The sequence below is a fragment of the Filicampus tigris genome, chromosome 7 (genome assembly GCF_054856515.1).
Source record: "Filicampus tigris isolate MCC_2025a chromosome 7, RoL_Ftig_1.0, whole genome shotgun sequence".
In the NCBI taxonomy this organism is placed as follows: domain Eukaryota; kingdom Metazoa; phylum Chordata; class Actinopteri; order Syngnathiformes; family Syngnathidae; genus Filicampus; species Filicampus tigris.
The window spans coordinates 17,437,501-17,452,584 of record NC_141223.1 but is presented as its reverse complement, the minus strand read 5'-3'; the positions used below and the strand labels follow the sequence as shown (position 1 = coordinate 17,452,584).

Sequence of the window (15,084 nt, the reverse complement as noted above, 5' to 3'; positions counted from 1 at the left end):
TCAGACAGAAAGGCATAAAGCCCATCAGACTTCAGATGTTATGTACTGTATCAATAGCAAATGGCAAACTCTTCCATTACACCCGCCGTCTACAATCATTTTTCGGTGGCCTCATATCCATGTTCTCGCTGCGGACATCAACTGTGCTTTGCATGCCACTATGCACTATGGATAAAGAATATATGACTGTAAGTACAGTTATACTGTATTCAGAGCTGGGCATCGCCTGACCGCCACCGAGTTCCCATCTGCATATTTAATCGACCAATGTGGGCCCAGTCTGTCCCTCGTCTGTGATAGCCAATCGGCGTCGAGAACGTCATCTCACGCAGGTGCCACACGAGCTGTCACGCCGCCAAACTAAGAAAAAATATCAAATGAAAACAACTGGCACACATGCACAGCGTGGTGATCGGTGAAATAAAAACATGGTAGCATTAAAAACATAACTAGCAAAGTACGAAAATGGCACCCCCCTTCCTCCCCCACAGTCATATGCCATCAAGAATCTTCGATAAAGGTAGAAACAATATTAAATGTTCATTTATCTCCATCAGTCATTTACATTGCTTTCACACTGCTTCCTGTATGTAAAATTATAATTATTCTCTGAGAAATGTATTTTTGTCTTATTTTTGGGTGCCTGGTGACTATAACGGATTCATTAGATTTTCATTATTTCCTATGGGAAAAATTGCTTTGGTTTTTGTCCGATTCAATTTTATTCAGATTTTCTGAAATGGATTATTAAAAAAAGCAGCGTCTCCATTACCGCTATGTTTATTGTACTGGCCTGCAGTTGCTTTGGTCAGTGTTTGGCCTTTCTGAAAGTGGACTTTTGGCTAAATGGTTTGGTCTGTGATTGTAGGCACTAGACAGTCCCACTCGTCCCGTACAAGGCATGCAGTTTCACAAAAAAAAAAAAAAAAAAAAAACAGAAAGCGTAGTCTTTCTGGGTTGTGGGGGAAAAAGTAAATCCTATATTAATCCAAATGTATCATCAGCCCATTTTCCACCATCAAGCCCAGGAACATAACTTTAAACCGATGAATAATGAATTTAGCTTGTTTCAAAAATCCCCAATGCATCCCCCGCACCTTTCTGACAGTATCTTGTCTTGATAATCATACAGCCTATTTGTCATAGTTCACTAACTGTTCGTGATTATAATCTCAGATTGATATAAAATATCTATATAGCAAATGTTTGTGTAAAATACCCTGACAGTATGGTACATTTTGGAAAATGTCATTTGCATGTGTTGCACTGCATTGCATGGTGACATCATGGCATCTTTACATTGCTTAACAACTCTTTGTACTTAAGTGTCACGTCTGAAATGTTACTTTTTTATACAGTAGTTCCTTGTTGCTTAGTGTGGCTCAAATTACCGGAGACAAATTCCTTGTGTGTGGCCAATAAAGGTGATTCTGATTATGTCAAGCTGGGTGACAACATGGTGCCAGCGCATGTCACTGTCCAGACTTTCTTTTCTACATCCTTGCACTGAACTGATCGCTAGCCAGTAGGTCTCAACATTAGGTACAACTGCACAATATAATCAGGTCCAGTACAAGAAGCGTACCAAAAAATATTACATTTTACAAAGATAATTCTTGGTATAGATTGACACTTTTGTGGTTTTAATTACATTCACTGCAATAAGTATCTTTACAATACATTACTGTTTTATTCCACTCCAAACTACAACCACAATCAGAACTGCAACTGCTGTATTGCATCTCAACAGCGTGTGTGCAGGTGTGCCTAATGTTGTGGCCCATGAGTGCATCTGCCCGAGTGGGACAGTACACGCTCCCACGATTAGTTCAGTTTCCCAGTTCCGTCTCCTCCATTACTGGCGCGGCTGGCGATCAATAATTCAATACATTTGGCGTCTCTGGATCCTGCCCCTGAATGCCAGCAAACATACACGCACACAGACTCAGTGTGAGTCGGCTATTAATTAATAGCTCAGGACACTGTTGTTGTGTGCGGAAATTTGGGGCTTGTAAGGCGATCTGCCTGCGTATGATCGTGTCACGTGTTTGTTCAATAAGATGCGATTAAGATGTCAGGAAATGAATTTGTGAGGCGCAGGCGTTAATGAAGCTTTCACACAAAGCCCCCTCCATTTTGATTTGCAGGCGTAATTATAACAAAAATGGCGAACAGGCCCTTTTGACCACCACTGTTTCAACTATCGCCAACGTCAATTAACAATTAATCACAACTTCCAGCATGTGCCTGGCAGCGTAGACAAAATTAATGAATGAAGTTTTGTTAAAAAGAGAGAGAGAAAATAAATAAAGAAAGAATTGAGAAAAAGGGATGCCAAACTTGACTGCTCTTTATCTGTTATCTCCCTGTTGTGTTCTTTTGTATGGAGAAAATGATCAGTCCGCCTTTCCAAATGTTCCAGAACCAAAAAGCATGCATAATGCATGAATTTGGCAGGGGAACAAGTAATGTTCCTCACAAAACGGACCTGTCAGTCGTGACGTTGCCAAAAGACTTCCGCTACAGTCATGAATTATTTAAAAACAATTCTAGACCAATAAATAGGGCCTATTGCTCCAATAAATGTGTCAACTCATTAAAGAACCGTTAGTTAATTTATTATAGGGGGGGGGAATCATTTTGGTTTAGTGGATTCACGTTTCACATGTGATGGAAAAGGTATTGTCATGAGTATTTTTTTCTTTTCTTTCTTTCTTTTTTAAGAAACCCGTGCCTCACTTTCACTGTCATATATATATATTTAAAAAAACATTACATATAGGAAGCACATAGCTTACACGCAGATGAAGTCAAATACCCCCCCAAAAAAACAAAATAATGAATGCTTCTTGTATAAACATATTTTACACGTGCCCGTACCGCTTTACAGTCCTTTTTTGTTATATATTGTCATATACAGTATATAACTTACAGTAAACACCCCCTTTAAAAGAAGATGAAACACCAATTAGCAAAAAAAACAAAAACAAATTATGATATCACATTTGTGGTGTCTGGCATCACCTTTACAAAAAAACTAATATAGGTCAGCGTGTTGACTCATGCAAACATTTTGAATCGGAATCCCCTTGCTTCCTTTCTTGGCGGGAAGGTGTTGAAGTATAACGAGGCCAGCCTCTGTAAGTCCCGATAATAATAATAATAATAATAATAATAATAATAATAATAATAATAATAATAATAATAATAATATGCTAAGACAGACTGCAGAATGGTTCGCCTTGTTTGACAAAGTATCGACCGCCAGCTGCATCCTCCTCCTCATCCTCCTCTTCCCGCCACAAGGGCCGTCCCTGTTTGTTTGTGGGGGTTTTTTGGCGTAGAAAAATCCCTTCCCATAGGCTATCAAGCAGTCACTTTTCATAATCTCATAAATAGCCTTTATTCATATAGTTGTCCTGCATTGGGGAAAACGTAAATAACGTCCTCGCGTGGCCCGAGCGGTGGCGTCCCCACAGTGCGTGCGCGTTCCCAAGCCACGTCGTCGTCGCGGTGGTCGTCACAGGCCTAGCGCAGCTGCGTGTTTCTTGGCCTTGAGTCTCAGGTCGGCGATGCTCGAATTTTTGCTGGTGTTCTTGGCGGCGGCGGCGGCAGCCACCACGGATGCGGCCGACGCCGACTCGGCAGCCAGCGTGGCCAGCGGCAGGCCGAAGGGCGGCGCCGGGAACATCATGTACGGAGCGTGCGCGGCCAGGTGCGAGTGCAGGTGGTGCTGCGCATGCGCCACGGCGCTGTCCAGCTGCAGCTGCGCCTGCACCTGAAAGGAGAAGGGCGGCACGTTGCAATGACTATCCTACAGGACGCACGCAGGAGTGGGGGAGAAAAGGGGGGAGGGGGTGGGGAGGAGAACACGTTAAGTTCGCAGTGGTTCATGGGACATTCACTTGAACTTTTTTTTTTTTAACCGCTTTTTAGAGTAGGTTGGGGAGTTACTAAAGTTCCAGTGATGGGTAACTACTGAGAGTATTTGATCCCAATCTAGTAAACAAATAAAACCCCAGAGGAAAACTTTATTTAAAAAAATAAACAAACAAAAAAAAAACATTTGACCCACAAGTGCTCTAAATCAGTTTAAAAACAAGGCAAAGGTTTTATTCCTCTTATTGTAACCCACTGTAACACGGGTTGAACATTAACATTGTACTTACACATGAAAGTTACATTTAAAATGTACCTAACTAAAATATTAAGAACAAACAGTTATTAAAGCTTGAAAGCAAATATATCGTACTTAAAAGTTAAATACAACTGAACTGTACTCAAGCAGTGATTCTTGTGCGTACCACTAGGGGAGCCTGTGTGCCATGGTACTACACTTTGACAATCACTGCTAAATAATTGTTCCCCACAATTTATGGAGCCAACACAAACAAATCATAAAGGTTCTACATAGTCATGAAATATATGTTTTTTTTGTTGTTGTTTTACCTGTGCGCATATAGGAGAAAACCACTTAAGGGTACTATTTCACACTGATTTTTATTGAATCTTTATACGTAAAACCAACCATTTTCCAATGGTCCTATATATTGCGAAATGAGAATAAAATGAATCTTAAATATTGAACTCCATTTCTATATATTTTTTTTACTTTAAATTCTATTTTCTTCATACGTAACATAATCAGTAAAACCAAAACTATCAGTTGGTACATTTACACACTTCTGTGGATTATGAATAGCTCAAGAATTCCTTGGTGCTACATTACGGTGCGTTAAAGAACTATTAACTTTGTAAAGAACCAGTAATGAACTACTCAAGATCCCAGTAGTGTGCAATGGCACTATATAGAACCTCTGAAGCACCTTCATTTTTTAGAGTGAATGGACATATTTTACTGTATAAAAAAAATCTCAACGAACAACACCAAACAAAAATATCATAAAAAGTGGATAACAGGTTCATTATACCTTCTGCCATCTAATGAAAAAAGCTTTTTTTTCTGTCTGTCAGCGCATTGCTGGCATGAATAGAAGAAAAAAGATACATTATTTGTAGTAAATAATTTTCAGGCCAATGAAATGAAATTGGATAATTTCCTGCAACACACCTAATAATTTCTCACGACACACTGGTTGGCAGTCACTGTGCTGAGGTTGCACGGGTGGGCAAACGGAGGCTAGTGGGCCACTGAGAGTATTTAAATCTAATTATTTAAAACCCAATAAAAACCGTCTGTCATTTAAAAAGAAATTTACACCAAAATTAGGGCTGCACAATATTGGAAAACATGCGATATGCGAAATGGATGTTGACTATAGCGATATCAATATTATTGCAATATTTAACATGTACCTAAGGAAATTACTTTTTTTGTTTTATCTAATAAAAGAAGTACATTTTCATGTGGCTAAATAAGAAAGCTTAATGTATTCTTGGCAAATTAATTGTAATTCCCCTAGATAATGTCCAACTATTGGGTGGCGATATACATTTAAGTCTGCGTCTGACTGGTCAAATTCAGACAAAAGAATACAATTCCATGAGAAAATTATTACATGTCTTTGCGATATGCATACTGCGTAGGTCATTATTGCAATATCAATTTTTTTTTTCGAAATATTGTGCAGCCCTAACCAAAATTTAAACCATCAATGCTGGGCCTCCCTAAAATCTGTACATAATAATGCTTATTTTCTAGAAATCATATTATCAATAGTTTATCAATTGGAATTTGAACAAAAAACATCTTAAATACAATTATAATCAATTAAGCCCTAGCTGCACTGTATGTAAGCAGAAATTGCATTTGCACATGAGGAAAATAAGGTTCCCTGCACATGTTCTAAAAACACATCAGAAATAGAACACTGTCGTGTAAAAGCATGTTTTGACATATCTATCAATATATGTGGAATATCTGTTTAAACATAACCTGTTGGTGCAAATTTCCACTTTGCACCACAAACTGTCATTTTTCTTCACAGAAATCAATAATGACAAAAAAAAATTATCCTCAAGTCAACCTTTTGGGACTTGAAAATACAACTTCTATCAGGCTATACCGACTGTGCTCTGATGGTTCCCAATCACAGCAATAACCGTACTCTAGCTGCCTTTTATTACTGATTGAGTGGTAGTGTAGTTTTTGTTCAAGGTGCACGTATAAAAAAAAAGAGATCCATGCGATATCCCAATTTGAGGCCTTGCTGTGTTAGCACAGTGTTCTGCAGTCAGGCTTTAAGTCGAATATTGCATTAGGCCTGAGCCAATGCCAAAACAGCATTTCAGGACCCTTTCAACAAGACACTTGCCTGTTGGAATGGCATCCGTAAAGCCCCCACGTTGACATATGGCGCCACGCGACAAGCCTCAAACTGATTCGCTGCTCCGATCAGGACTCCTGGTAGAAAAGAATGCTGAGATGAGAGCCTCATAGGAGACAAAATCCATAAACAGTTGAGCACTGAGTGGCAAATTGTATACAAAGCACTAGCAGAGAGTAGGGTCACATATTAGCCGCATATTTATGCTCACCACCAAATAAACATGACACAAAAGTGGATATGCATGTACCTTCAGCCATCAGAACAAAGAGACATCTATGTTAGAAAATATATGCCTTTGCATCTGTAAAATGTATTCAATGTAATTATCACCTCACATCATTTTTGTTTCAGTGCAAGGAAAAAAAAAGCAATATCACTTTGCTGTGGGAGGAAGCAAGATGTCGGTGGTTGGTGGTGCCGCTTGCATGAGGTAGAGATGATAACTGCTCGTTCGTGTGTTTACTGTATACAGTGGGGGTCACCAAGGTGGTGCCCGCGGGCACCAGGTATCCCCCCAAGGACCACAAGAGTAGCCTGTTGGCATTGTGATTTTCTCGGAATGTTGTATAAATGATCATTTGAAAACGTAAATAATGGAAGGGAGTTATAGAAATAAAGTGTTGCATATTGGTATTTGTATGTTTCCTGTTTTGGGGGAGAAATCATTAACATGATCACTGTCTTCACATAAATGAATGTCTTTAATTATTACTAAAGTGGGGTCAAATTACAAGTAAAGGAAGAAAAAAAACATTGTCTGAGTACAGTTCAGTTGTATTTAACTTTAAGTTCAATACATTTCATTAATTTTTTGTTGTTTTTATTATTTAGTTAACATTGTTACATAGCTATTGTGTGCATTACATTCTGATTGAATCATTATTTAAGTTGATTTTTTTTTGTCCCCATAATGAAGCGCGGTGAAATGTTACAATGGATAAAAGTAATATTAGATGCACTTATTAGGAATAAAACAGCTATCTTCTACAAAAATCTATTCTAAAGTTGGTCATGGTACTTTGATAGTTATGTTATTTTGTGGTGGTACTTGCCTGGTTAGGTTAATTGGTTTGTAATAAATCAATGTCTGTTGAGTTATTTATCATTAATGAATGCAGCATATGTCAATGATAGTATTAATTCAACTTAAACACATTTCTAATGGTCTTAGTGTGCATGTACCTTTATGTAACTGGTTCTCCTGCTTTCTGCATTTGGCTCTTCTGTTCTGGAACCAAACCTGCAGCAACACCACACATGAATTCATATTAATTGTGTGTAGGGGGGGGGGGTACAAGAAAGGATTCAAAAAATCCCCAGAGGAGTGACATATCCAAATGCATTTCAATCATTAGCAGGGAGACATTGCAGCTAAACGTGGAAATATGCACGAAACAAAAAAAAAATATCGACTTCTTTATTCAGGCAAATTGTGGCGCTGTTGCAGGACGATTGGGTTGTAATAAATAACCTTGTCAGCGCTGGTGTCATCTTTCTGTACATGAGTGTCCCAGCAGACTTTGAATGGACTCTGTGCTATCGAGTAGCAGCATAATGATGATGATGATGCTTTCTCTTCTTCTCTCATTGCACTGCTTTCCTCTCATTAAATGACCGCTACCATTAATTACTGCGCGTTAGACGCTTTTTTTTTTTATCGGGGGGCACAAATTACACGGCAGTGTAGCACATTTACTTAAATTAGCACAAATACTCCGTGGCATGTATTGTTGTGATAGAAAATATTATCGATTTGGCTGTTGGCGGATTTTATTTACTGAGCATTTTGAGCGCGCTCCACTTCGAATTTATAGCGGTGATACAACCAAAGCTATCGATTGAGGCAGAAAGAAATAGAAAATAAAGCTGAAAGTGTTCATATGTTTCATATATTTATTATATATACACAATGCTGTGTAGAGTCTATTGATAATAAACACATTAATTCATGCAAATCCCGCAACACAATAGGGGGATTCTATAGTGGGGAGGTACCCCCCCCACACACACACACACACACAAAGAACCCCCCCTCCGACCCCTCCCCCCACCAAAAAAAAAAAAACTTTTTCTGCTGGCGACTTATTATTTTCATTATTTCTTTTTTTACAGTAAGATAAGTCTGTTCCTACACATGTTTAAAGAGCCCCCAAGACCCCCACGCGCGCTCCATCCTGCCTTGGAAGGCATACTGGGTTTCTGTCCAGATGGTCTTTTTGCTCGTGGGCCCTCACGATGCACGCACACACACGAACGCACGCTGCTATAAGCTACACTCCTAGTGCATGGTGAGGATGCATAGCATTGTTGTGCACTCTCGTGACGTCACACACACGCGCGCGCGCGCGCACAAACCCTTGCAGCGCCCAAATGAGATCGTTAACGCATTAATTGAATAAACATTGCTGCATATATTTTTATTCAAACTGACAAATATGGCTTTGTTTAGCAATATATTAGGAATTGACTGAAACCACGTTTTGACGTATTTTAGTTGAATGTGCGATTAAGAAAATGGGAAATAACATGATGCTTATTAAACTGAATCCCTTTTTATTATTATTTTTATTTCCATGTTATTTAAACACTTGGGTCCCAGGATTGCTTTTTTAAAACTCATTCACTGTCATTGTGATTTTTATTTGTCTTTTCACAGTCCAGCCATTCAAGCAGGAATTTATTTTTTTTTTTTTTCACATTTTTTCAAACGTTACGGTAAAAGATGGTCCAAAAATGTTTGGCAGTTAATTAGTTAACCACAGAAATATTTTTTTAAAGCTAATTGAAAGCCAGTTGTTGTTACAATCGAAACAATATTTTTATATTTTTGTCATATTTTAAAAAATGGTCAGTTGCAGTGCATTTATTAAGTAAAACAAAATCAAGTAACCAAATAATATTCTTTGAAATTACGGAAAGGTATTTTATTATTGTTATGTATGATTATCATGCTGCCCATTTATTTCATCTCAGTACTTATTCCTCTCAATATATTGCACACACTTGAAATACAATTATTTAGAATATATTTTTCATATAAGATCTTTAGACACTATGTTGAATATTGAATGTTTTTAATATAATTCTGCAAGCCTGCTTTGCCTTATGTTGTTGTGTTTCATTTTTTATTGTTGACACAACTATGAATATTTCAATTCTTTCCTGCCCTCCTTTTTATTGCCGTGTGAGAAGGTTGCTGACCTGCACCCGGGCCTCGGACAGCCCTAGCCTCTGGCTCAGCTCCTCCCGCATGAAGGCGTCCGGGTAGTGAGTCTCGTCGAAGAGCCTCTCCAGCTCGTTGAGCTGCTCCAGCGTGAAGTTAGTCCGACTTCTCCTCTGCTTGATTTTGGTCTGCGCCTCGTCCTCCATGGGCTTACTGGATTCCTCTTTCCTCTCCTTCACATCGGTGGTGCCTTCAAAAATAAAATAAAAATAAAAATAGAGACAGGCAGTGGAGCCACATTACGATTTTCACACCTTATTCCACGAACGGTGCACGGATGGCCTCAATGGGGGTGGGGAAAAAAAGAAAAAGAAAGCAAGGGAAAGTGAAGTATAGAAACCTCCCCTCCCCGAACCTCAAAAAGCGGATCAGAGCTCGGATGTTTTGTCGAGCAACATAAAGCTCTTTAATTATTAAGTGCTTATAAATATGCAAGGCAACCGTGTGTGTCAGTGTGCGAGCCACTGGGGCTTATGTGCAAGCGTGTTCGTGATCCACGCGGGAAACAAGCAGCCCGTCACGGCCACGTTTAACAAGGTACGCCGCTTATAAAAAGCAATTGTTGTCACATTTTGATCTGTTTAAAAAAAAAACAAAAATCACGACCATGTAAATTAGACCCCTCCAAAAAAACAAAGTCCTTAAACACAAGTGTGAAACGATTTAATACAAAGGCAAATGAATAGAATTAAAGAATAAAAATATATGTTTTTTATTGTAAAGATACTTTTATAGATTATTCGATTTATGGTATGCCTATGTTACTCAGTGTCACCATGCATGCGGTTAACAAATAACCGTACCACGTAGTGCACGTAGTAATAAAACGAACTGAATACGCTGATCGTACTGCAGATCATCCACCTGTGCACCGAAAGCAGACATGCCTGCTGCAAAACCTGCATATCATATTTCATGACAAGCACTTTAAATGCATAATTAAAAAAAAATGTTAGTACCCATTTTTAAGGCACTGTAAAATTTTAACTGCATTAACATTGTTATATAGAGTGACTCAATTCATAATTTCCCACCTCATTTATGATTAACATTTAGAGTGTCTACAAGAAGATTTTAACAATAGTTGGAAGAACATTGCAATGCATGTTCTCCCTGAAAACGTGATAACCATCCAAATGAAATAGTTGCAACTCAATCGAGCACGTTTATGTAGCCTTTATAGACTATTTCTCCAAGAGGATCCATATATATCGACTCTTACCGTCAATAAGTTTGGGACTGCCGGCGTCTCTGGTCCTCTCCGGGCCGAGGATGTCCGTTTCCCTGCCCGGCGAGAGCGCCACGTTCCGGGCTACGACTGCCGCCTCCTCCCGGCTCCCGGGCTCCGGGACTAAGGGCTCCCCGCCGCGGCCGGCCGCCCTCGCCGCGCCGGTCTCCAGCACCTCCCGGTATGTGATCACCTCCTTCTTCTCCTTGACTTTGTGATCGAAAGACTTCGACACGAAGGCGGTAAGCTCTTCCATCACACACTCTCTGTTTTTTTTCCTCTCTAAGAAGGAAAAAATCAGTCAAGCAGCCTCGCCGTAGCCCCTCTCTCCCTTTGCTCCGCGGCAGCTTAAGACATCAATGGTGCGGCCCCTTGAAAACGAGACGAGGTGATGCTGCCAACTCTCTGGGAAGGCGCCCGAAAATGGGACATAAAGATGCGTCTTCCTCGGCCAATTTCTCCCTCCTTTGGTATAGCGGAGTTGGGGAACCTGCTGGTGATCCTCGATTGAAGTCACACTATTTATACTTTGCGGCGCCTTGCCCCCTTGATCCGTGCAAATTACCTCCCCTCAGGATGTCGGGATGAGACCCCCCTCCTCCTCATCCTCCTCCCTTCTCTCCTTCCCTCCCTCTATACTTTTCCTTCCTTCCTCCACCCTCACTAGTAAAAAAAACAAAACAAAACAACATTAAGCACCACCACGGCAGCAGCTATTGGCCATTAATCCAAGATTGACAAGAAGAACTAATTAATTTAATTAAGCGCTCATTTGCTGCTATTGTCCCGAGTTACTTTTTAAACACCAGAGAGAATGTAATGAATCTCTATCCCCCTCTCTCTATCGCTCGCTCTCTCTCTCTCTCTCTCGCTCTCGCTCTTGCTCTCTCTCTGCAGGGGAGTGGCTTACAAAATATGTGAAAATGACGGGATAGATAGAGAGAGCCTCCTCATCTCTGATCAATGCAGGTAAAAACAAAAGACTCACTCAATGAATCCTTATTTACATTTTTTGCACGTATTTCCAGTTTTTGAGGGGTAGTTTTATTTGGCACGTGTTCGGAAAAAAGGGAAGCCATTTCAAATAAATGAATTTATCATTACAGTATAATCCAAGGGTTTTCTCAAACTAGGACTCAGGGCCCAAACGGGGCCCAAGGTTGATGTTTATTGCAATTCATCAGAAAAGTAAAAAACCAAAAAAAAAGGTTGATCATATAGTCTTTGTTGTAATAAATTACGTCATGAGTTCAAGTACAGTGTTATGGAAATACATGTTTTGCTTAAGTTTGGGTTTGTAATTGTTGTCATCAGATTGCACATATTGAATGTTCATTTATACTGATGTTTGTGTAATTCAAGATAGACTATATATATATATATATATATATATATATATATATATATATATATATATATATATATATATATACATATATACATATATATATATATACATATATACATACATACAGAGAGAGAGAGAGAGAGAGAGAGAGAGAGAGAGAGAGAGAGAGAGAGAGATTTTTTTGAGAGAATCTATAACTCCTATTTGTTACATGCATATGTAGTTTGTGCAACCTTAATGTATTTGCTTCAAATCAAGTCCTACGCAGTGAAAGATATGGCTTCATATCCTCAGCGGGCCTTTTAAAGGCATACGTATGGTGTTAAATAACAGCTAAACGTTCAATCTCTCTCTTTCTGTGTATACGTTGCCAATGGGCTCGCTAATTACCGCTGGAATTATTATGGCCTATATGTGTAAATAAACAATGAGACCAATTAAGAGAAAAGAGCAGGCATTTTCTTTCAAACGTGATGCTAAATGAGTCGTTTATTGATAATCTATATGTGTCTCAATTTCCACGCCGTGATGATAATAATTCCCCCATTTTAAATATTAACGACGTTTCAGTGTGAACCTTTAGGCATTAATTACTGTTATTCCTGCCCAGAGCAGCATTGCATGCCTAATTGAGATGATGCGCATCCTGTTTATATTTTCAACACCCCCAATCCTCGAATTAATTTGTTGCAGGCAAATCGTGGTATGGATTCATCTGCTATTTGTAGAGAAAACACTCTCATCCAGTGTGTTTATTTTTTGTTGTATGACGATGATGACCTCATGCACATGAGCTCGAGGCTGCAAACGCGCAGGTGCAGGGATCTTTGAGCACACTTTACTGTAGGCTACGCTTGCATAAACAATAAACACATTTCAGTTAATTGGCTCATGAGAAGGGCTGTACTGCTTCACATGTTTAAGCAGGAAACACTGAGTTCATAAATCACTGTCAAAGATCATTCTCAATGCAAATAATGAGTCAAATATGTTGAAATTGATTTATTGGTTAATTTTCATCCTACAGTAATAAGTAAGGAAGCTTTGGGTTAATGAGAAGATCACTGTCAGTGCAAATAGTATGTTACAAATACTTTTTATCTATACTTTGACTCTCAAGGTATAGAGGTGTGCCGGTTCCTTGCAGTGATATGAACAAAAAGAATCACTGCAGGCCGTGTACAGTTAAGTTGTAGTCAAGGGCATTGCCAGATTTTTTTCAGTGGGGTGGGCAGGGTGAAACAACATCTCACTGAGGGGTGGCCATAAGCTTGTGCATGTACACACGTGCACTCGCGTACATTCAGATGCTTGTGAAAAGTGAAAAGTCATTGTTTATCATATTACCCACTGTCAATGTTTCATGACATAAAGTACAGAGATATCCAGAACCTTGTCATAAAGTACAGAGATATCCAGAACCTTGTTCAACACATTCATAATACAAGCAGGATCAAGTTTATGTATAGGGTGTGTTTTGCTGATCTTAACATAATCAATACTATTTTTTCCATTACTTTGCTTTTGTGTACTATGTCATAGTCGGTCATGCACTTTACTAGCAAACACAGCCAATCAGAATTATCAATTTTCACCAACAGCCAACATAATTTTGCATACTGCGATTGATGGGCCTTTCGTTCAAATCGTATCTAAAAAGCACAATGACACAAACATTTCTTAATTTTTCACAATTCTTAAAATGGCTTATTACCGGTACTTGGTTTTGTTCCTGCTTGTATTATGAATTTGTTGGGCAATATTGGTATATGGTGGTCGACTGGTTAGCACGTCTGCCTCACAGTTCAGAGGTCGTGGGTTAGACCCCGGCTCCGGCCTCCCTGTTTGGAGTTTGCATGTTCTCCCCGTGCCTGTGTGGGTTTTCTCCAGGTACTCCGGTTTCCTCCTACATTCCAAAAACATGCATGGTAAGGCGAACGGGGCGGTGAAGAAGCGCGGTGGGAATCCAAAATGAATGCAGTCATACCGCAATGGAACCCTACGTCTTTTCTTTTTGTGTCACTTTTTTTTCCACTAAAAATAATTCGCAAACTAGCACCACCGTCAAGACACGACCTGAGACCGCTTCTGACTTTTCATCCTCCATGTTTGTTGACTCCGAAGTCTTGTTTAATATCATGGATTTTGCTAGATTTTCCATCTGACGTGCCAATATCTGTGAATGAATGTGGTTCGTGTGTGATGTGTTGATCTTGCTGTGTTGCTGCACACCACACACGGTACGTTCAAAACTATGATACGCGTGTTTTTTTTTCTAGTCACCTGTGGGGTCTCTCAGAGTTTGGAAGTCGGACGACAATTTGGAAATAATGCCGTGTGAACCAGGCTTAAGTTACATCTAGGTACAATTTAGAACAGGGGTCCTCAAGAGGCCCTGTTCATGCTGTTTTCCATCTCCCCCTGCCTGCAACACACCTGATTCAAATGATCCGCTCATCAGCAAGTTTTGCACAAACCTTCTCATCAGCAAGTTTTGCACAAACCTGCACGATCGTGAATCAGGTATGTTATAGGCAGGGAGAGATGGAAAATAGAATGGATAGGGGCTCTTGAGGGCCAGACTTGAGCACCCCTGATTTAGAGTGTCCAATTAACCTACCATGCATGTTATTGGCATGTGGGAAGAAACTATACTACCTGGAAAAAAAAATCCCACACAGGAAAAAAAATCCCACACATGCAAACTCCATTGACGGCGGGAGCCCGGAATCGAACCCTCGATCTCTGTTCTGTGGGGCGGATGTGCTTACCACTCGTCCACTGTATATAATGTTACGGTGAATTACAACACTATTAACTCGTTCAGTACCAGGTTTTTTCAGACCCTCTTTTACCCTAACGTTTGAATTAAAAAAATCATAATAAATAAAATTATATATATATATATATATATATATATATATATATATATATATATATATATATATATATATAATTTTATTTAATATATATATATATATATATGTTGTACCAC

At 39.4% G+C, this 15,084-nt stretch overlaps 1 protein-coding gene and 1 non-coding gene across 3 annotated transcripts; one reads left to right on the top strand and one right to left on the bottom strand.

The window, feature by feature from the left end:
• Positions 1–2,602: 2,602 nt before the first annotated feature.
• Positions 2,603–11,373, bottom strand: shox2 (shox homeobox 2). Of its 2 annotated transcripts, none has more exons than XM_086035767.1 (5): positions 10,736–11,373; positions 9,492–9,703; positions 7,473–7,530; positions 6,276–6,364; positions 2,603–3,814 (listed from the first exon to the last, which is right to left on the bottom strand). In XM_086035767.1, exons 1-5 carry the CDS (start codon positions 10,995–10,997, stop codon positions 3,521–3,523), a joined length of 915 nt encoding a protein of 304 aa, XP_085891893.1. In that variant the 5' UTR covers positions 10,998–11,373; the 3' UTR covers positions 2,603–3,520. The 2 variants fall into 2 exon arrangements, with proteins under 2 accessions (XP_085891893.1, XP_085891894.1); XM_086035768.1 differs by having other exon boundaries at positions 2,603–3,778.
• Positions 5,461–5,584, top strand: LOC147144956 (small nucleolar RNA snR44). Its single transcript, XR_015087662.1, has one exon. It is a non-coding gene; the product is annotated as a small nucleolar RNA snR44 (small nucleolar RNA).
• Positions 11,374–15,084: the final 3,711 nt, after the last annotated feature.

Bases quoted from the DNA above. Each gene is read 5' to 3' on its own strand.
- shox2 (XM_086035767.1), bottom strand. From the start codon at position 10,997: ATGGAAGAGCTTACCGCCTTCGTGTCGAAGTCTTTCGATCACAAAGTC. The intron at 6,365-7,472 runs GTACATGCACAC...CTTTTCTACCAG, and splicing joins GGAGAACCAGTTACATAAAG to GAGTCCTGATCGGAGCAGCG. The intron at 3,815-6,275 runs GCAAGTGTCTTG...TGCGTCCTGTAG, and splicing joins TACGGATGCCATTCCAACAG to GATAGTCATTGCAACGTGCC.